Source organism: Ranitomeya variabilis, chromosome 1 (genome assembly GCF_051348905.1).
Source record: "Ranitomeya variabilis isolate aRanVar5 chromosome 1, aRanVar5.hap1, whole genome shotgun sequence".
In the NCBI taxonomy this organism is placed as follows: domain Eukaryota; kingdom Metazoa; phylum Chordata; class Amphibia; order Anura; family Dendrobatidae; genus Ranitomeya; species Ranitomeya variabilis.
Genome location: NC_135232.1, coordinates 207,591,726 through 207,614,616, shown reverse-complemented (window position 1 = coordinate 207,614,616; position 22,891 = coordinate 207,591,726). Strand labels below are relative to the sequence as shown.

The 22,891-nt window shown below is 43.0% G+C and overlaps 1 protein-coding gene across 2 annotated transcripts in view; it reads right to left on the bottom strand.

The window, feature by feature from the left end:
- The window catches only part of KSR2 (kinase suppressor of ras 2), a 788,417-nt gene that overhangs the window by 470,835 nt on the left and 294,691 nt on the right, over positions 1-22,891 (bottom strand). For both annotated transcript variants that reach the window (XM_077292285.1, XM_077292289.1), the window contains exon 4: positions 7,014-7,521. In XM_077292285.1, the coding sequence (XP_077148400.1) occupies positions 7,014-7,521 (508 nt within the window). The remainder of the gene's footprint in view (positions 1-7,013; positions 7,522-22,891) is intronic.

Here is a 22,891-nt window from a genome sequence, read left to right as displayed (position 1 = left end):
AGAGGTGACGGTAGTAACAATACCGCTCTTCACAGTCGCCGAGCTCAGCGCCAAGCCTGGAATATCTGAAGAGTGGTGACGTTACTGGTGTCACCGCTCTTCAGAGTCACCGGGTCTCGTGCTGCGCAACGGAACCAAAAGTGGCTGTAGGCAAAGTTTATGGAGCATCAGAATGAGATCCCATAGCCTTTGTTCGTCTCATCCCTTCATTATCTACGAGATCCAGTTATGTAGGTAAAGTAGCGGCTTTTCTTGGTACTGCAACTAAAAGCAATAAATAGGACTGAGCTGTAATGCTGGATACAGCTGTAATTATATGTTATATAGTCGTGTTACACTCCCCTCACTTCTTGTAACCTACAAGTGTACAAAGATATTATACAGTCACCATGTGCAAGTGGGCCTGTGTAACTTCAAATGCCAGGGCTGAATTTTAGTACCAGTCCGGCCCTGACTTTGAAATATGGTTTTCCTGAAGAAGTAACTTTGTACTTCGAAACGCGTCAAATTAAACCATCATTTTACTACACTGGGATATATGTCTTAAAACCTGTGGCAGCGCGAAGACTATCCACAAACTTCTTCTAACCTATTGATGTCTGATGGTCACTGGTTGACCAGTGGATCTGCTACAGCTAATTTTGCACTATATGCTGTTTTTTCATATTAAACAGGCAAGTTTAATCTGAGCGTAAAGCTCACTATATTTCTATGATAAGGCCCTATTTTGCGCTGATCTCTCCTACAGTTTTCCTTGGATAGCAGAAGATCTTGAGAATTTGCTCAAGTGCATTCAGTGAGGCAGAACTTTCCTCAGACAACCATTAATAACCTCATGGAGAGCAAAAGAAGGTATATGCATGTCTGTATTTCTGCACATGGTGCTCAAACTTAATACCAAATAAATCGATAGGTTTAAAAGATTTGTTTTGCATTTTTTAATAAATTTGCATATTATAAAACAGTCTATTGATCCTGTGATTTTCAGAATTTTATGACTTTTCCTTCTTGGTGTTGTAATTTTAATGTTGAGGAGTGTGTATTACTTGTTGCAGTGTGATCTTCAAAGGGGTTGTCCACTACTACAGCAACCACTTCTTGATCTAAATGTTTGGGGATGATAAAATAAAAAAGCTCATACTCACCTACCGTGCCAGCGCCGTTCCAACTGTGTCAGCATTTGTGGTCCCGGGGCTCTCATGTGGCTGTTGTGACACATGAGCCTTGTGCCCAATCAGTGCTGGTGTCACTGTCCCTGTCTTCATACGAATTGAACACGAAAAGGAAGTCAGAGGTCAGCTGCAGCCCGAACTTCCTCTTCATGTTCAAAACATTTGAAGGTGGGGCCAGTGATGCCAGCACTGATTGGGCGTCGGGCACCACGTGTCACATAACCACACGAGAGCCACAGGACCACAAGTACTGACACCGCTGGAATGGCGCCGGCACGGGAGGTGAGCATAAGCTTTCTATTTTATCTGGGCCAAACATTTAGATAAAGAAGGGGTTGTCCTAGTAGTGGACAATCCCTTTAAGTCTAGAAGATATTTTCATGAACATATTTGCTGTCACATAACATCATCTACCTATTATTCCCAGGGGAAATGTGATATTCTGCTAATATGCATTTCTTTTTTCATGCTAGTTAGGGTATTAAGTCACAGGAGCTGCTCATATCAGAGATGATGCCTCCAAAAAAAGGTTTAGAATAAAACACATTATCACTGATTTGAATATAAAGATTCATATTTGGAATGTTGAGGCCGGTAACTTTCTTCTGTGACAACAGTTTGAACAAAGCGTTTAACAAAAATGAGTCACCAACAGATTGTGAACTGATGCTCTTTTAAGGCTTTGATCGCCAACTAAAAGCAACAGATACATGCGCACAACAGTGGAAAAAGTACAAAAAAACTAAAATATTTAGAAACATATTCAAATAATTAAAGTATTACTATTAGAAATCAGTAGCTATTTAAAAATCTATAAAGTTTACTTTATACCATCTTTTCAGCCTTCCTCTACCAATTGAATTAGTTTTTTAATTACCAAATTGTGTACCATAATATATTTGTGAGAAATGGACATAACCCGCATCTTGATGGACATTTTTTTCAACCCTACTAACTATTCAGCTTTGTAGTGAACATGTGCAAAAGTGAAGCTAAATGGTGCCCTTTGGCAATTAGATGTAAGGTAATATTGAATGTCAGAAATATAAAGTTAGAGGTTTTAGGCCGGAGACACACTGCTGCGAGATGCGGCCGAGTCTCGCTGGTTAAAAGCAAGCTGTGGCAACGGCACTCCGGAGCGGAGCGTGCAGCTGCATAGCAATACATGGAGCCGCACGCTCCGCTCCGGAGTGCCGGTGCCACAGCTTGCTTTTAACCAGCGAGACTCGGCCGCATCTCGCAGCAGTGTGTCTCCGGCCTAAGAAGGATAATAGCATCTCCTTATTTTAGAAGCTGTTAAGGGTTAATGAATAGAAAGAAGAATCTCTGGTCCAAAACAGCTGCAAATTAGTATATGAAATGAAGGATCCAGGAAGCAGTTTGTGCATTAAAGTGCAGTATGGGGCCCTGCTTCCCGCACCCATCTCCGCTCATCATTTTTGCAGTAATTAATTCTTGATTCAGAATCCCATCTGGGGTATTTGGGCCTCCAGTTTGCATGCAATGATCATTTACAGTCTTCCAGTGAAATAATGTTATCTGTCACTTACGTAAATCTGTCCTGGCCATTAGCAAGTAACATAGGCCGGATATCTGCATCCTTACACATGGCCATGTATCTGAGGATGGAGTAGCATACGTGTGCATGTTGTGCACGTATTAAGTGACAAGCGCTTCTTACATAGCCAGACACAATAATAGCTGATAATATTGACTAATCTACTGTTCATTACACTATGGAGTTTTTATTCCAAGGAAAACAAATAATTATTTGCCTAAATATTATTTTCATAAAACCTGTCCAAAATGTATCCAGCCATCAAATACTCTTAACAGTGTACAAGGCGCACAAAACAAACTCAATGACTATATAAGACCAGGTAGACGTAATACTAGTGACCTCATTACATGCCTTTAGGCTAGAGTCACACAAGCCTATTTTCTCTCATCTGAGAGAATCGAGACCAATTGTGCTAATTACACTCTGATCAGAGTTTGATCAGAGTGTGAACCGATTTTCTCAGACGAAGTGAAGATGGAAAACAAACATTTCTCCATTCTGTCAGTCTGTGAAAACCAGACTGCACTCAGATGTCATCCGAGTGTGGTCGATTTTTTTAACAGACCCATTGACTTGCAAGGCAAATTGTGCATGCTGTGATTTTTTTCTTTTCGGTCAGAAAAAAAAAAAAAATCAGACATGTGCAATGCCCTATAGAATAACATGTTTTGTCAGATCACACTCAGAACGAAAATACGGTTATCTGCATGAGCCCTAATATTGTGTATTCACAAAGAGAAGATTTCTAAGAATAGAAAAATGAGTCACAAAAAGAGAGCTGGCTGGTGATCTAATGCCTTGGTCTCTCCACCTAAAGACAACATATACATGATTTGATTAAGAGTGAAAAAGTACAAAAAAAAGTAATGTAGGAACATAGTAAAAAAAAGAAGGGGTTATCTACTACTGGATAACGCCTTCTAAAAAGGAATCTATCATCAGGTTTGTGCTATGTAATCTGAGAGCAGGATAATGTAGTGATTGGGACGTTGATTCCAGTGATATTTCACTTAATGGTGCTATGAATGTGTACAAACTCACACATGGGAAATGCCACACCTACACTCAACTGGTCCTTGTAAAGATTAAAGAGGCCCTAGCCGCACAACTAAAAACATCACCTAGCACCTAACTCTCTAAAAGGCTGTCGAGGGGTTTCTCGTACCTCATGAGGAACCAGAGGGAACGTTACAACACACTGCCAACAAGGGAAGAGGAAAGTGTAAAGTAAGATATAAAAACCATAGGTGATAAACTAAAACATATTCATGTAGAATAGAGAGGAAAGCTAAGGAGAACCAAAAATAAAAGGAACAATTATAATCTCCCAGAAACAGTGGTAAAAGGAAAAGGTGCTTTGAGGGAAAGCAAACAGACTCGCTGCAAGAATTCATCTGGAGTTTACCAAGTAAGGTAAACCCTTTAGCTGGGCTAGAACTCCTGAACACATATCCACCAAGAGATATAGCCAGCAAGGAAGTGCAGTGAAGGATGAACATATAAAATCCCAACCAGAATGTGACAGGGCAAACCAAGACGGGAAAACGAGAAACACCTTGAGAGGAGCAAACCAAGAAAGGAAAACAAAGACAATAGAAACATCAGCATTTGGACAGGGAAGAAAGTGTAATAGCTCAGCAGACAGGAGACATGACCACACAGCAACACGTAACCAGATTAAATCCCCAAACCGAGCTATGATAACAGGGCTGCTTGCTGTAGTTTTAATAATCTGCTTATAAATAAGTGATTTTATCACTAGACTACTAGCATTCCTGCTGCCATTTACTCCTCCATATTCATGAACACTGTATACCGCCACCACTGTCTGGCAGCTTTCTGCCTATGCAAAGTACACACAGAAAGCGGTCAGTAGTGTGGGCTGGGTTATACAGAGCTCAGCATTCAGAGAACTGCTAGATTTACAAGTGACAAATCACTAATATCAAGGTCTCAGCCCTACATCATGCTGATCTCAGAAGGAGTAACACAAACCAGAATCTCTTTAAATCAATTCATGGTCCCATGGATAAGTAAAATAACCTATACTCACCTCCTGCAGCGGCACTGGCCTAGCTGTGTCAACTCTGCTTTTTGGGTGGAGGTTTGGGGGAACGACATGTGTTGTTTCACGTGACTGCTGCTGCCAATCAGCTGCGGCTGATCAGCTGATGTTTATCAATATTCAATCAGTGGCCTCTGCTTAGTTACAACAGTAACAACAATGTAATGTCACTAACCGGGAACAGCAGAGCTGATATTGCTACAATGGCACCTCTGTGAGAGTGAGTACAGATTGCTATAATTTTCTTTGGGGCCTTGAATTGATTAAAGGGAACCTGTCACCCCGTTTTTTCCGTATGAGATAAAAATAGCGTTAAATAGGGCCTGATCTTTGCATTACAATAGTGTATTTTGTGGACCCCGATTCCCCGCCTATGCTGCCGAAATACGTTACCAAAGTCGCCGTTTCGCCAAAGTTTCGTATTTTTATCTCATACGGAAAAAAACAGGGTGACAGGTTCCCTTTAAGCATAGATTGTCCAGCATTGGACAACTCCTGTAAAGTATTACTATTAGAAATTACAAATTACTTAGAATTTTGCTGTTTACTGTACTCTATAAATGCAGTCTTGCTCTACCCATTGAATGAGAGGTTTTTTATTTCAAACTTGCTCTTTTGTTAGGTATATAAAAGTACCATGATGTATTTGCAGGGAACAGACACTTGTTTAGCCAGGCATATACACTGTATGAAGACAGAAAACAGAACAGGTTCTGACATATAAGCAAATGCAACATTGACACCAGTCACCTCTGCAATTTCTAAAAACCTTAGGCTTGTTAAAAAAAAAGTCAAGAATTTGCTGTAAAATAGTATCATAAAAATAAGTAGTTCATGTCACCATAATTCCTGAAGTTCCCATCCACTTCTCCTGAAGTACATACCATACAAAATCATGATAAAATGCAGTACACATTTCCCTGCTCATTTCTTAGGTAGAGCCCCAAGGAGCCATCAGGTCTATTTTATGATGATACGGTATATATTAGAAGATGCAATAATAACCAATAACAGGAAGTCAGGATTGGAGGAAAATGTTCGTAAAATATGAAAAACTACTACTAAGTGTTGGTCTGACATTGAAATGAACACATCTGGATGAACATCAAAGCAACACAAGTATAAATGCTCATCTAAATAAAGGCACTGTGGTTCATTACTGCTTTCGCACGGATGTCACACGGATGCTTACATTCGAGAAAATCGCATCCTCGCACTGCACACGGATGACATACGGATCACTGTTGTGTTGTGGGGAAGGTCTTTATGTGGGGCTCTACTTAGCTATTCATACTGATGGCTACTGACAGGTCACTGACCTGCCTCCTATTTTACATACTGCATATCATATTGTGGGCTTAAAAAAAAATGGCTGTAAATTGTATTTTCTAACCCCACAATAGTCTCTGCATTATGTAAACTGGGGGGAAGGTCATATAGATGAATATGTAAGCCGAGCACCACATAAATCTCATTAACTGAAAACTACAAATACAAATTAATCAACAACCACAAGATGGATTTCATCAACCCAGGTATCATTTTAATCAGAATAACAGCACCAACCTGACAGTGTCTGTAGCTTACTGAGCACAATCCTGCTGACAGGTTCCCTTTAAGGCCACGGTCACACGATCAATATTTGGTCAGTATTTTACATCAGTATTTGTAAGAAAAAATCAGGAGTTGGACAATCAGAGGAAAAGTGTAATAGAAACAATTATAGAATAATCATTCCAGTGAGGTGGTATATTGTAATGGGAATCTATCACCGGGTTTTGCTACCCCATCTCAAACCCTGATTCCAGCGATGTGTCACTTACTGACCTGTTTGCTGTCACTTTGATAAAATCACAGATCTAGCAGCTTTCTGAATGCTGAGCTCTTTATAACCCTGTCCACAGCACTAACTGGCAGCTGTCTATGTATACTGCGCATAGGCAGAAAGCTGCCAATAGGTGGTGAGGGTGGGGTTATACACAGCTCTAGAATATGGGGGACTACATGGCAGCAGGTTTACTAGTCCTTTAGTGATAACCTCCTGCTAAAACAGTGATTTTATAAAAAAAAAAATACAGCAAGCAGCCCAGTAAGTGACACATCACTGGAATCAGGGCCTTTGCATCTAGATCATGCTGCCATTAGATTAGGTGGAAAATTAGCTTTAAATCATAGAGAAGTTTGATTTCCCATAAAAACTTATTTAAGTACTTACTTAGGGGTGTGAGACTCATCCACACGGTGACCAACTTGGAACTCATGAGATTTGCTTCGGTGCAAAGAGGTGAATCCAGGGATAAGGTGGATGAGCTTCCTGGAAGAAGGAGGCGGGGTACCTGGTGGTTTCAGCTTGTTCCTCCTCCTTACAGGAGGGGTGCCAGGAGGGGTCATAGTGGTTACTATATTAGGTGTCCTTGGTGCATTGTTGTGAGCTGTATGTCGCTGACGAGGAGATGGAGGTAATGAGCGGTGCCCAGTCTCTGAAGGTTGGCATGAGCCTGGATATGCTTCAACAGTCAGCCTGTCTACATTAGTGTACAGGGATCCATGAGCTACAGGCAAATGGCAGTAGTGCTGGATGCATTTAGGCTGTAGTTTTGGACTCTGTGATAGATGTGTTCGGATCCACTGAGCCGTCTCCTGCTGGGTGACAGGACTGTTCTCCTTCCCTGTTTCTGTAGCGGGCCACTGAATGGCCCAGTCTTCCTTAGACAGACTGCTTCCTATAAATTAGACATGCACAGGTTAGTAATGGAAGCAAGAAATAATCACATTTATCACAACACATGAAAACGATCCATGATACTTTATATGCTGAGCCTGACATCCAGAACACAAAGTCAGTGGACTATAAGGGGACTGGTTGTACGATGCTGCACTCAGAGGCGCAGCCATTACGTTGGTGACTCTGGGCCAGGCTTGTGAACCCTAAATATGCGGACAACAATCTGCCATTAGTTTCTGCCTTCATTTGTATTGGGACAACTAGATTAATACAAAAACATTGTTTGTTTGTTTTGTGCTAAACATCAAATAAAGAAATCACCCTGTTCTGTAGAGAAGTCAATTTGCGTTATTTCTGTAGTTGTTTTGCAGTTTACAGTACAACTAGTGACTATAACCCTAATCAGGGACTGCAGTTATTACAGCCTTGTGGTGTGTCTATCACTCTGTTATAAATCCTTTACTCAGCAAATAAAAATTGACAATATATAGTGACAGCAACAGAGACCCCCCGGAAGGCAGAGTAATAAAGCAGCATGTTTTTAGGCTTGGACCATTCAATGTCACCCTACTACCTTGAAGCATCTGATGGAAGATTAATTTCATCTGTAAGTTACGGAGATACAATTTTAGATCAATTAACACATAAAAGTCAGACATGTACATGGACGTCTAAGTCTTACCATGGGTGTCTTTAGTGGTCTCAATCAACATTGCTATGTCACTCATCCATACATAATAATCCTGGCTACTGAATAACTTGACATTGTAAGTCCCATTGCTCCATTGTGTGGCCCCATACTGGATTATTAAGGGATTCTACCCTTTTATACAAGTAATAGAAGGAGAATATGTGATAATTATATTTCATAATGTACAGTCTATTAACATCTGGATACAGCAGCGGAGTTTGTTAGCCGGTCCACGCTCGCGGCTATATGGACAGAGCTTCTCAATATCAATCATGGCCCCCAAAAGCCAATATCATCAATTTTTCACAAACATTATGCTAATAATTGTGATTTCTGTATGTGCTAACAATAGTGATTTATAAGTTTATTGTCAGTTCTGATACTGAATAGGTTTGTGCGAGGATGCAGCTGTAGGGTGTTCAGATGTCGCAGTGGCGCCCAGGATATAATACTTGTAGGGCCAAAACATCTTCTGCCATACACAAAGCTAACAGTATAGTAAATGGCACATGGTACAAAATAGGCCCGTTTTCCTTGTGTGGTTTGTACATGATAATGCTCATTTAGCAAAAAGGCCTTACAGTACGACTACCTGCCTTGTAGATACCAAGCTCAGCTTTTAATTTCTCAGAGTAGTGTAAGGAATTAATGAAGCCCATCATATCTTCTCTACAAGTCTAGGGAACCCAACAATCAATTCAATCAGAAACGATGATAGTGGAGCCCAGACTGCAGAGACCCATATAAACTATTCTCCCACAAAGTGACGCCACACACGGATATTTAAAATATAACTCTTTTATTTCTCTTTATAAATAACTTGTTAATATCAACTTCAATTTTCTCTTTTGGCTTAATAATTAAAGGTCGCAGCTTAAAACCGGCAACAATTTGCCAACCAATTGGGTGTAGGGAGATTGACTGCCTTCCGGACTCCCGGTGCAGGTATCATCACCACCATCATAACCACCCATTCCGCTGCTGCGACTGAAAGGAAAAACCAAACCAAAGGGAGGGAGGGAGGGAGACAGGTCCGGGTCCAAGTGAGGGGATCCGGAAGCAGCCCATGAACGCGCCCACCTCTTTTGAATGGGGCCCCGCCCATCGAAAGCCCGGCCCCCACCAGGAGCGCAGCGACGTCACCCCGTGGGAGACCGGGTGAGAGCCATGTAAAGGCTCAGCAGTCAGGGGACAGCGGGAATACCGCGGTGTCCCACAATAGACACTAGGCTCATTCATGGAAACATAGGACTGTTCTGCTGCTTAGTTTCTGGACCTTCTTATCCCAGCAAAATCTAGAGCGGCCATAAAAATTAGCTATCGCATGTCACATCGCAAAAATCCACCACATGACCCCAGCTGTAGTTAATACAAAGAGGGGAGACTGTCTGCTATCAGCCTAATATAACTTAATAATGTGTATACAGAGGGGATATCCTAAACATATAACCTCTTTCAAGGAGTTATCAGATTGGTTAAATTGGCATAGTTAGACAGCAAGAAAATAAGCAAGTTTGCAATTGACTTGCTTTTTCCATCTGCTGATGTTCTCCTGCTGTTAGAGCTTTTTGTCTTACACTGTAACTTGTTGCCATCAAAACGGACCATAAAAGAGTGGCCAAGTGTTTTCACCTCCATGTAATAATGAAGTCTGGGGTGGTGACTAGAAAAGCACAGCACCAGATATTTCCCTGATGATATGCTCTTCTCTACACCCAACTGCTGCAGTCAGTCACATATTTCAGCAGTCCTGCTGGCATCTGGATAGTGCAGACATCACTTCTGGAGCTGGCGCAGGCCTTTTAAGTGGCCTTTGCGGGATCCACAAAGTGTTGGAAGGTAAGTATGTCTGCTATTGGAAAAAATATGCATGTCTAAAAGAAATTACAGCAGCAGACAACCCTTTTAACTTCTGCATTTGCCTCAAACAATTAAAGGGAATTGTGTCAAAAGAAAATGATCTACTGTTTAAATCAGATTTTATATTAAATGTATGTTTTGGCAATCCTTTTTCCATATCTGAATCTTTATTTAAAAAAAACTAAATTGAAATACTGCCAGCTTCACACTGGCTATGGAAGCTTTTTTAGAATCTAACTTCCTGCTTCAGGAAACAACACATGTACATTAGAAGGAATAAATGTACTCTGATTGCAAGTTTTTTATTGAAGCATCTAATATGCATATGCAAAGAACATTGTGAAGAGAGGGGTCATCTGTAACACTGCCTATTTTGAATGGTTATCCTGTGTAAGTAGCTGTGTATAGAGGTCATTTTAATCCTGCCTCTGCTGATAAGGAGTCTGCTGAAAACTCCTCCTGAATGGACAGGAAGTACCAGATTAATAAGGCCACAATGGCCACTATGAAAATTGCAGGATTAATAATTTTGTTTAGTTATTAATAAAGATTGTAACATGAAAAAAATAATTATCAGACATTATTAAATAATATATGCAACTGATAAACCTGATTTAAACAATAGGTCATTTTCTGACGACACTTTCCCATTAAGCCTTCCTTCTGGACCTGGAATCTTATTGCTTTCATTGTTGAGAAGCACCTTATGAGCCACAACACCTGCACATTTTAACATAAATTCATCAAATGTATTACCTGAGAAGCTCTTCTTTAATGAAGTCATAGTGAGACCATTAAGATTTTATGTCTACAAACTTATCAAGTGTTACATATTACTTTGCACCTTATGGATATTTAGGTTTGGCAGAGTCCTTACCATAGGGAGTTTTATTGCCACTAAGAAAGCACCAAGCATTTTGCCTACAATTAGACACACATCAGTTCAGAGATAATTATGAAACACATCTGTCTCTCGACTATAAAAGTTATTTTATACTGCGTCCATTTTAAAATTTATTGAAACACAGTAAAGAGTTATTTTATACAGTGTACTTATGTAAATGTCTCGCCCCCTGGTGGACACAGACAGAAAACGGCCCCTGTGCACCAATACTATGTCTGACATTGGTCATGCTTGTAACATGCTATCATACTGTACCTTCAGATTACGGTGCGGTGTATACCAGAGATACAGTGGCATGTAAAAATTTGGTCACCCATGGTCAAAATTAATGTTATTGTGAACAGTTAAGCAAGTTGAAGATTAAATGATCTTTAAAATGGCTAAAGTTAAAGATGAAACATTTCTTTTGTATTTTAGCAAAAAAAAATTACAGTATTGTCATTTTTTACATTTTAAAAATTACAAAAAGGAAAATGGGCTGCCAAAGTTTGGGTACACTTGGAGATTTGTGTGCTCAGATAACTTTGATCAAGGTTTCAGACCTTAATTATCCTGTTATGGCTTGTTTCCTATCATCGTTAGGAAAGTCCAGGTGACACAAATTTCCCAGTTTTATAAAAACCCAGCATCCTCTAACCTTGTGCCAAAAAACAGCAGCCATGGGTTCTTCTAAGCAGCTGCCTAGCACTCTGAAAATGGGTGAGGCCTGCAAAGAAGGAGAAGGCTATAAGAAGATAGCAAAGTGTTTTCAAATTACGCTCTCGTCAGTCCGAAATGTAAGTAAGAAATGGCAGTTTACAGGAACAGTGGAGGTCAACATAATGTCTGGAAGCCCAAGCAGAATTTCAGTGAGAGCTGCACAGAGGATTGCAAGAGATGCAAATCAGAATCTCAGCTTTACTGCAAAAGACCTTCAGAAAGATGTGGCAGGAGTTGTGATATATTGTTCTACTGTTCAGAGACACCTGCACACATATGGCCTTCGTGGAAGAGTCATCAGAAGAAAACGTCTCCTGCATTATCACCATAAAATTCAGAGTCAGAGGTGTGCAAAAGAAAATGTAAACAAGCCTGATGCATTTTGGAAATAAGTCCTGTGGACTTATGAAGTTAAAATAGACCTCTTTGGCCACATTGATCAAAGGTATGTGTGGAGAAAAAAGGGCACAGAATTTCAGGAAATTAACAGCACGCTAAGCATTAAGCATGGGGGTGGATCAATCATGCTTTGGGGTTGTGTTGTGTTATGATCCTAGTGGTAGAGGATCTCAGAAGTTCCAGCTAAGTCCGCAAACACAAAAACCAGCTCATAGGGAGGTGGTAACTTGGCTGACCGTATACCTGATCCTAGCACAACAACTAGAAGTAGCCGGGGAACGTACCTACGTTGATTCTAGACGTCTCGCACCAGCCGGAGAACTAACTAACCCTTTCAGAGAAAATAAGACCTCACTTGCCTCAAGAGAAAGGACCCCAAAGTAATGATACAAGCCCCCAACAAATAATAACGGTGAGGTAAGAAGAAAAGACAAACGTAAGTATGAACTAGATTTAGCAAAGAGAGGCCCACTAATTAACAGCAGAAAATAGGAAGAGGACTTATGCGGTCAGCAAAAACCCTTCAAAAATATCCACGCTGAATATCCAAGAACCCCTGCACCGACTAACGGTGTGGGGGGAGAATATCAGCCCCCTAGAGCTTCCAGCTAAAATCAGAAATCACATTGTATCAAGCTGGAACAAAATAGCAGCAATGCGAATAAACAAAAATAAGAAAGCAGGACTTAGCTTATCTTGCAAAAAGCAGGAGACCAGGAGTCAGGAGCAAACAGACATAGACTGACTACATCGATTCCAGGCACTAGACTGAGTTTCCAGGAAGTCTAAATAGGAACACCCAAGGCCTAACGAACCAGGTGGGTACCAACCTGGAGAAAGACAATCCAAGTGTCATACCGCTAGTGATCACAAGAGGGAGCCAAGAAATACAGTTCACAACAGTACCCCCCCTTTAAGGAGGGGTCACCGAACCCTCACCAAGACCACCAGGGCGATCAGGATGAGCAGCGTGAAAGGCACGAACCAAATCGGCCGCATGAACATCAGAGGCGACCACCCAGGAATTATCCTCCTGACCATAGCCCTTCCATTTGACCAGATACTGAAGCCTCCGTCTAGAGAGACGAGAATCCAAGATCTTCTCCACCACGTACTCCAACTCGCCCTCAACCAAGACCGGAGCAGGAGGGTCAACAGCAGGAACCACAGGCACAACGTACCGCCGCAACAAAGACCTATAGAACACATTGTGAATGGCAAACGACACCGGAAGATCCAAACGAAAAGACACCGGATTAAGGACTTCCAAAATTTTATAAGGACCAATAAAGCGAGGCTTAAACTTAGGAGAGGAAACCTTCAGAGGGACATACCGAGAAGACAACCAAACGAAATCCCCAACACGAAGTCGGGGACCCACACCGCGGCGGCGGTTGGCAAAACGCTGAGCCTTCTCCTGTGACAATTTCAAGTTGTCCACCACATGATTCCAAATCCGCTGCAACCTATCCACCACAGAATCTACCCCAGGACAGTCAGAAGATTCAACATGACCCGAGGAGAAACGAGGATGAAAACCAGAGTTGCAGAAAAATGGCGAAACCAAAGTAGCGGAACTAGCCCGATTATTGAGGGCAAACTCAGCCAATGGCAAGAAGGTCACCCAATCATCCTGATCCGCAGAAACAAAACATCTCAAATAAGCCTCCAGCGTCTGATTAGTTCGCTCCGTTTGGCCATTAGTCTGAGGATGAAAGGCAGATGAAAACGACAAATCAACGCCCATTCTAGCACAAAAAGATCGCCAGAACCTGGACACAAACTGGGATCCTCTGTCAGACACGATATTCTCAGGAATGCCATGCAAACGAACCACATTCTGAAAGAACAAAGGAACCAGATCGGAAGAGGAAGGCAACTTAGGCAAGGGCACCAAATGGACCATCTTGGAAAAGCGATCACACACCACCCAGATGACAGACATTCCCCGCGACACCGGAAGATCTGAAATGAAATCCATGGAAATGTGCGTCCAGGGCCTCTTCGGGACGGGCAAGGGCAAAAGCAACCCACTGGCACAAGAACAGCAAGGCTTAGCACGAGCACAAATCCCACAGGACTGCACAAAAGAACGCACATCCCGTGACAAGGAAGGCCACCAAAAGGACCTAGCTACCAAATCTCTGGTACCAAAAATCCCAGGATGCCCTGCCAGCACTGAGGAATGAACCTCGGAGATAACTCTGCTGGTCCATTTATCAGGAACAAACAGTCTATCAGGTGGGCAAGGGTCAGGTCTACCAGCCTGAAATCTCTGCAACACACGTCGCAAATCAGGAGAAATGGCCGACAAGATTACTCCCTCTTTAAGAATACCAGCTGGCTCTGAGACTCCCGGAGAGTCCGGCACAAAACTCCTAGAAAGAGCATCAGCCTTCACATTCTTCGAACCAGGCAGGTACGAGACCACAAAGTCAAAACGGGAGAAAAACAACGACCAACGAGCCTGTCTAGGATTCAGGCGCTTAGCAGACTCGAGATACATCAAATTTTTGTGATCAGTCAAGACCACCACACGATGCTTAGCTCCCTCGAGCCAATGACGCCACTCCTCAAATGCCCACTTCATGGCCAACAACTCCCGATTACCAACATCATGGTTCCGCTCAGCAGGCGAAAATTTCCTAGAAAAAAAAGCACAAGGTCTCATCACAGAGCAACCAGAGCCTTTCTGCGACAAAACAGCCCCTGCACCAATCTCAGAAGCATCCACTTCAACCTGAAAGGGAAGTGAGACATCAGGCTGGCACAAAACAGGCGCCGAAGTAAACCGGCGCTTCAGCTCCCGGAAAGCCTCCACGGCTGTCGGAGCCCAATTAGCCACATCAGAACCTTTCTTGGTCATATCCGTCAAAGGTTTAACAACGCTAGAGAAATTAGCAATAAAACGACGGTAGAAATTAGCAAAACCCAAGAAGTTCTGTAGACTCTTAACAGACGTGGGTTGAGTCCAATCATGAATAGCTCGGACCTTGACTGGGTCCATCTCCACTGTAGAAGGGGAGAAAATGAAACCCAGAAAGGAAACCTTCTGCACTCCAAAGAGACACTTTGAGCCCTTCACAAACAAAGCATTATCACGCAAAACCTGAAACACCATCCTGACCTGCTTTACATGAGAATCCCAATCATCAGAAAAAAACAGAATATCATCCAGATAAACAATCATAAATTTATCTAGATACTTCCGGAAGATGTCATGCATAAAGGACTGAAACACTGAAGGAGCATTAGAGAGCCCAAAAGGCATCACCAAGTACTCAAAATGACCTTCGGGCGTATTGAACGCAGTTTTCCATTCATCTCCTTGCTTAATGCGCACAAGGTTGTACGCACCACGAAGATCTATCTTGGTGAACCACTTGGCACCCTTAATCCGAGCAAACAAGTCCGACAATAGTGGCAAAGGATACTGAAATTTGACCGTGATTTTATTCAGAAGCCGATAGTCTATACAAGGTCTCAAAGACCCGTCTTTCTTGGCTACAAAAAAGAATCCCGCACCAAGAGGGGAAGAGGATGGACGAATATGTCCTTTCTCCAAAGACTCCTTTATATAAGAACGCATTGCGGCATGCTCAGGTACAGATAGATTAAATAATCGTCCCTTAGGAAATTTACTACCAGGAATCAAATCTATAGCACAGTCACAGTCCCTATGAGGAGGAAGGGCACTGGACCTGGACTCACTGAATACATCCTGATAGTCCAACAAATACTCCGGAACTTCAGAAGGAGTAGAAGAAGCGATAGACACCGACGGGGAATCGCAATGAATTCCCTGACAACCCCAACTTGACACAGACATTGCCTTCCAATCCAAAACTGGATTATGGGTCTGTAACCATGGCAGACCTAAAACGACCAAATCATGCATTTTATGCAGAACAAGAAAACGAATCACCTCCCGATGTTCAGGAGTCATGCACATGGTCACTTGTGTCCAATACTGCGGTTTATTCTCCGCCAATGGCGTAGCATCAATTCCTCTAAGAGGAATAGGATTTTTTAAAGGCTCCAGGACAAAACCACAGCGCCTGGCAAATGACAAGTCCATAAGACTCAGGGCAGCACCTAAATCCACAAATGCCATAACAGGGTAGGAAGACAATGAGCAAATTAGAGTTACAGACAAAATAAACTTAGGATGCAAATTACCAATGGCGACAGGACTAACCATCTTTGTTAGGCGTTTAGAGCATGCTGAGATAACATGTGTAGAATCACCACAGTAAAAACACAACCCATTCTGACGTCTATGATTTTGTCGTTCAGTTCTAGTCTGAATTCTATCACATAGCATTGAGTCAGGCGTCCGTTCAGACAACACTGCCAGAGGATTAGCAGATTTGCGCTCCCGCAAACGCCGATCTATCTGAATGGCCAGAGCCATAGAATCACTCAGACTTGTAGGAATGGGAAAACCCACCATCACATTCTTAATGGCTTCAGAAAGGCCATTTCTGAAATTTGCGGCCAGAGCACACTCATTCCATTGAGTAAGCACGGACCATTTCCGAAATTTTTGGCAATACACTTCAGCCTCATCCTGGCCCTGAGAGATAGCCAGCAACGCTTTTTCTGCCTGAATTTCAAGATTGGGCTCCTCATAAAGCAATCCGAGCGCCAGAAAAAACGCATCAATATTTGCCAATGCCGGATCTCCTGGCGCCAATGAAAAAGCCCAATCCTGAGGGTCGCCACGCAAGAAAGAGATAACAATTTTAACTTGCTGAGCTGAGTCTCCAGACGAACGCGGTCTCAGAGATAGAAACAATTTACAATTATTCCTAAAATTCCCAAATTTAAATTGATCACCAGAGAAAAGCTCAGGAATAGGTATCTTAGGCTCTGACATAGGACTACTAATAACAAAATCCTGAATGCCCTGCACTCGTGCAGCAAGCTGATCCACACTAGTAATCAGAGTCTGAACATTCATGTCTGCAGCAGAGCTTCAAGCCACTCAGAGGAAAAAGGGGAAGAAGAAAAAAAACAAAAAAAAACTCAGAACTTCTTTTCTTTTAATCCCGCTTCTGCAATGCATTAAATATTCACTTTTTGGCCAGGAATACTGTTATGATCCTAGTGGTAGAGGATCTCAGAAGTTCCAGCTAAGTCCGCAAACACAAAAACCAGCTCATAGGGAGGTGGTAACTTGGCTGACCGTATACCTGATCCTAGCACAACAACTAGAAGTAGCCGGGGAACGTACCTACGTTGATTCTAGACGTCTCGCACCAGCCGGAGAACTAACTAACCCTTTCAGAGAAAATAAGACCTCACTTGCCTCAAGAGAAAGGACCCCAAAGTAATGATACAAGCCCCCAACAAATAATAACGGTGAGGTAAGAAGAAAAGACAAACGTAAGTATGAACTAGATTTAGCAAAGAGAGGCCCACTAATTAATAGCAGAAAATAGGAAGAGGACTTATGCGGTCAGCAAAAACCCTACAAAAATATCCACGCTGAATATCCAAGAACCCCCGCACCGGCTAACGATGTGGGGGGAGAATATCAGCCCCCTAGAGCTTCCAGCTAAAATCAGAAATCACATTGTATCAAGCTGGAACAAAATAGCAGCAATGCGAATAAACAAAAATAAGAAAGCAGGACTTAGCTTATCTTGCAAAAAGCAGGAGACCAGGAGTCAGGAGCAAACAGACATAGACTGACTACATCGATTCCAGGCACTAGACTGAGTTTCCAGGAAGTCTAAATAGGAACACCCAAGGCCTAACGAACCAGGTGGGTACCAACCTGGAGAAAGACAATCCAAGTGTCATACCGCTAGTGATCACAAGAGGGAGCCAAGAAATACAGTTCACAACAGTACCCCCCCTTTAAGGAGGGGTCACCGAACCCTCACCAAGACCACCAGGGCGATCAGGATGAGCAGCGTGAAAGGCACGAACCAAATCGGCCGCATGAACATCAGAGGCGACCACCCAGGAATTATCCTCCTGACCATAGCCCTTCCATTTGACCAGATACTGAAGCCTCCGTCTAGAGAGACGAGAATCCAAGATCTTCTCCACCACGTACTCCAACTCGCCCTCAACCAAGACCGGAGCAGGAGGGTCAACAGCAGGAACCACAGGCACAACGTACCGCCGCAACAAAGACCTATAGAACACATTGTGAATGGCAAACGACACCGGAAGATCCAAACGAAAAGACACCGGATTAAGGACTTCCAAAATTTTATAAGGACCAATAAAGCGAGGCTTAAACTTAGGAGAGGAAACCTTCAGAGGGACATACCGAGAAGACAACCAAACGAAATCCCCAACACGAAGTCGGGGACCCACACCGCGGCGGCGGTTGGCAAAACGCTGAGCCTTCTCCTGTGACAATTTCAAGTTGTCCACCACATGATTCCAAATCCGCTGCAACCTATCCACCACAGAATCTACCCCAGGACAGTCAGAAGATTCAACATGACCCGAGGAGAAACGAGGATGAAAACCAGAGTTGCAGAAAAATGGCGAAACCAAAGTAGCGGAACTAGCCCGATTATTGAGGGCAAACTCAGCCAATGGCAAGAAGGTCACCCAATCATCCTGATCCGCAGAAACAAAACATCTCAAATAAGCCTCCAGCGTCTGATTAGTTCGCTCCGTTTGGCCATTAGTCTGAGGATGAAAGGCAGATGAAAACGACAAATCAACGCCCATTCTAGCACAAAAAGATCGCCAGAACCTGGACACAAACTGGGATCCTCTGTCAGACACGATATTCTCAGGAATGCCATGCAAACGAACCACATTCTGAAAGAACAAAGGAACCAGATCGGAAGAGGAAGGCAACTTAGGCAAGGGCACCAAATGGACCATCTTGGAAAAGCGATCACACACCACCCAGATGACAGACATTCCCCGCGACACCGGAAGATCTGAAATGAAATCCATGGAAATGTGCGTCCAGGGCCTCTTCGGGACGGGCAAGGGCAAAAGCAACCCACTGGCACAAGAACAGCAAGGCTTAGCACGAGCACAAATCCCACAGGACTGCACAAAAGAACGCACATCCCGTGACAAGGAAGGCCACCAAAAGGACCTAGCTACCAAATCTCTGGTACCAAAAATCCCAGGATGCCCTGCCAGCACTGAGGAATGAACCTCGGAGATAACTCTGCTGGTCCATTTATCAGGAACAAACAGTCTATCAGGTGGGCAAGGGTCAGGTCTACCAGCCTGAAATCTCTGCAACACACGTCGCAAATCAGGAGAAATGGCCGACAAGATTACTCCCTCTTTAAGAATACCAGCTGGCTCTGAGACTCCCGGAGAGTCCGGCACAAAACTCCTAGAAAGAGCATCAGCCTTCACATTCTTCGAACCAGGCAGGTACGAGACCACAAAGTCAAAACGGGAGAAAAACAACGACCAACGAGCCTGTCTAGGATTCAGGCGCTTAGCAGACTCGAGATACATCAAATTTTTGTGATCAGTCAAGACCACCACACGATGCTTAGCTCCCTCGAGCCAATGACGCCACTCCTCAAATGCCCACTTCATGGCCAACAACTCCCGATTACCAACATCATGGTTCCGCTCAGCAGGCGAAAATTTCCTAGAAAAAAAAGCACAAGGTCTCATCACAGAGCAACCAGAGCCTTTCTGCGACAAAACAGCCCCTGCACCAATCTCAGAAGCATCCACTTCAACCTGAAAGGGAAGTGAGACATCAGGCTGGCACAAAACAGGCGCCGAAGTAAACCGGCGCTTCAGCTCCCGGAAAGCCTCCACGGCTGTCGGAGCCCAATTAGCCACATCAGAACCTTTCTTGGTCATATCCGTCAAAGGTTTAACAACGCTAGAGAAATTAGCAATAAAACGACGGTAGAAATTAGCAAAACCCAAGAAGTTCTGTAGACTCTTAACAGACGTGGGTTGAGTCCAATCATGAATAGCTCGGACCTTGACTGGGTCCATCTCCACTGTAGAAGGGGAGAAAATGAAACCCAGAAAGGAAACCTTCTGCACTCCAAAGAGACACTTTGAGCCCTTCACAAACAAAGCATTATCACGCAAAACCTGAAACACCATCCTGACCTGCTTTACATGAGAATCCCAATCATCAGAAAAAAACAGAATATCATCCAGATAAACAATCATAAATTTATCTAGATACTTCCGGAAGATGTCATGCATAAAGGACTGAAACACTGAAGGAGCATTAGAGAGCCCAAAAGGCATCACCAAGTACTCAAAATGACCTTCGGGCGTATTGAACGCAGTTTTCCATTCATCTCCTTGCTTAATGCGCACAAGGTTGTACGCACCACGAAGATCTATCTTGGTGAACCACTTGGCACCCTTAATCCGAGCAAACAAGTCCGACAATAGTGGCAAAGGATACTGAAATTTGACCGTGATTTTATTCAGAAGCCGATAGTCTATACAAGGTCTCAAAGACCCGTCTTTCTTGGCTACAAAAAAGAATCCCGCACCAAGAGGGGAAGAGGATGGACGAATATGTCCTTTCTCCAAAGACTCCTTTATATAAGAACGCATTGCGGCATGCTCAGGTACAGATAGATTAAATAATCGTCCCTTAGGAAATTTACTACCAGGAATCAAATCTATAGCACAGTCACAGTCCCTATGAGGAGGAAGGGCACTGGACCTGGACTCACTGAATACATCCTGATAGTCCAACAAATACTCCGGAACTTCAGAAGGAGTAGAAGAAGCGATAGACACCGACGGGGAATCGCAATGAATTCCCTGACAACCCCAACTTGACACAGACATTGCCTTCCAATCCAAAACTGGATTATGGGTCTGTAACCATGGCAGACCTAAAACGACCAAATCATGCATTTTATGCAGAACAAGAAAACGAATCACCTCCCGATGTTCAGGAGTCATGCACATGGTCACTTGTGTCCAATACTGCGGTTTATTCTCCGCCAATGGCGTAGCATCAATTCCTCTAAGAGGAATAGGATTTTTTAAAGGCTCCAGGACAAAACCACAGCGCCTGGCAAATGACAAGTCCATAAGACTCAGGGCAGCACCTAAATCCACAAATGCCATAACAGGGTAGGAAGACAATGAGCAAATTAGAGTTACAGACAAAATAAACTTAGGATGCAAATTACCAATGGCGACAGGACTAACCATCTTTGTTAGGCGTTTAGAGCATGCTGAGATAACATGTGTAGAATCACCACAGTAAAAACACAACCCATTCTGACGTCTATGATTTTGTCGTTCAGTTCTAGTCTGAATTCTATCACATAGCATTGAGTCAGGCGTCCGTTCAGACAACACTGCCAGAGGATTAGCAGATTTGCGCTCCCGCAAACGCCGATCTATCTGAATGGCCAGAGCCATAGAATCACTCAGACTTGTAGGAATGGGAAAACCCACCATCACATTCTTAATGGCTTCAGAAAGGCCATTTCTGAAATTTGCGGCCAGAGCACACTCATTCCATTGAGTAAGCACGGACCATTTCCGAAATTTTTGGCAATACACTTCAGCCTCATCCTGGCCCTGAGAGATAGCCAGCAACGCTTTTTCTGCCTGAATTTCAAGATTGGGCTCCTCATAAAGCAATCCGAGCGCCAGAAAAAACGCATCAATATTTGCCAATGCCGGATCTCCTGGCGCCAATGAAAAAGCCCAATCCTGAGGGTCGCCACGCAAGAAAGAGATAACAATTTTAACTTGCTGAGCTGAGTCTCCAGACGAACGCGGTCTCAGAGATAGAAACAATTTACAATTATTCCTAAAATTCCCAAATTTAAATTGATCACCAGAGAAAAGCTCAGGAATAGGTATCTTAGGCTCTGACATAGGACTACTAATAACAAAATCCTGAATGCCCTGCACTCGTGCAGCAAGCTGATCCACACTAGTAATCAGAGTCTGAACATTCATGTCTGCAGCAGAGCTTCAAGCCACTCAGAGGAAAAAGGGGAAGAAGAAAAAAAACAAAAAAAACTCAGAACTTCTTTTCTTTTAATCCCGCTTCTGCAATGCATTAAATATTCACTTTTTGGCCAGGAATACTGTTATGATCCTAGTGGTAGAGGATCTCAGAAGTTCCAGCTAAGTCCGCAAACACAAAAACCAGCTCATAGGGAGGTGGTAACTTGGCTGACCGTATACCTGATCCTAGCACAACAACTAGAAGTAGCCGGGGAACGTACCTACGTTGATTCTAGACGTCTCTTGAATATCCAAGAACCCCCGCACCGGCTAACGATGTGGGGGGAGAATATCAGCCCCCTAGAGCTTCCAGCTAAAATCAGAAATCACATTGTATCAAGCTGGAACAAAATAGCAGCAATGCGAATAAACAAAAATAAGAAAGCAGGACTTAGCTTATCTTGCAAAAAGCAGGAGACCAGGAGTCAGGAGCAAACAGACATAGATTGACTACATCGATTCCAGGCACTAGACTGAGTTTCCAGGAAGTCTAAATAGGAACACCCAAGGCCTAACGAACCAGGTGGGTACCAACCTGGAGAAAGACAATCCAAGTGTCATACCGCTAGTGATCACAAGAGGGAGCCAAGAAATACAGTTCACAACAGTGTTGCAACCAATGGCACTGGGATCATTTCACGGGCAGAGGGAAGAATGGATGCAATTAAATTTCAACAAATTCTTGATACAAACATAACACCATCTGTAAAAAAGTTGAAGTTGAAAAGAGGATGGCTTCTCCAAATGGATAATGATCCTAAACACACTTAAAAATCCACAATAGACTACCTAAAAAAAAGTGCAAACTGAAGGTTTTACAATGGTCTCACAGTCGCCTGATCTGAACAT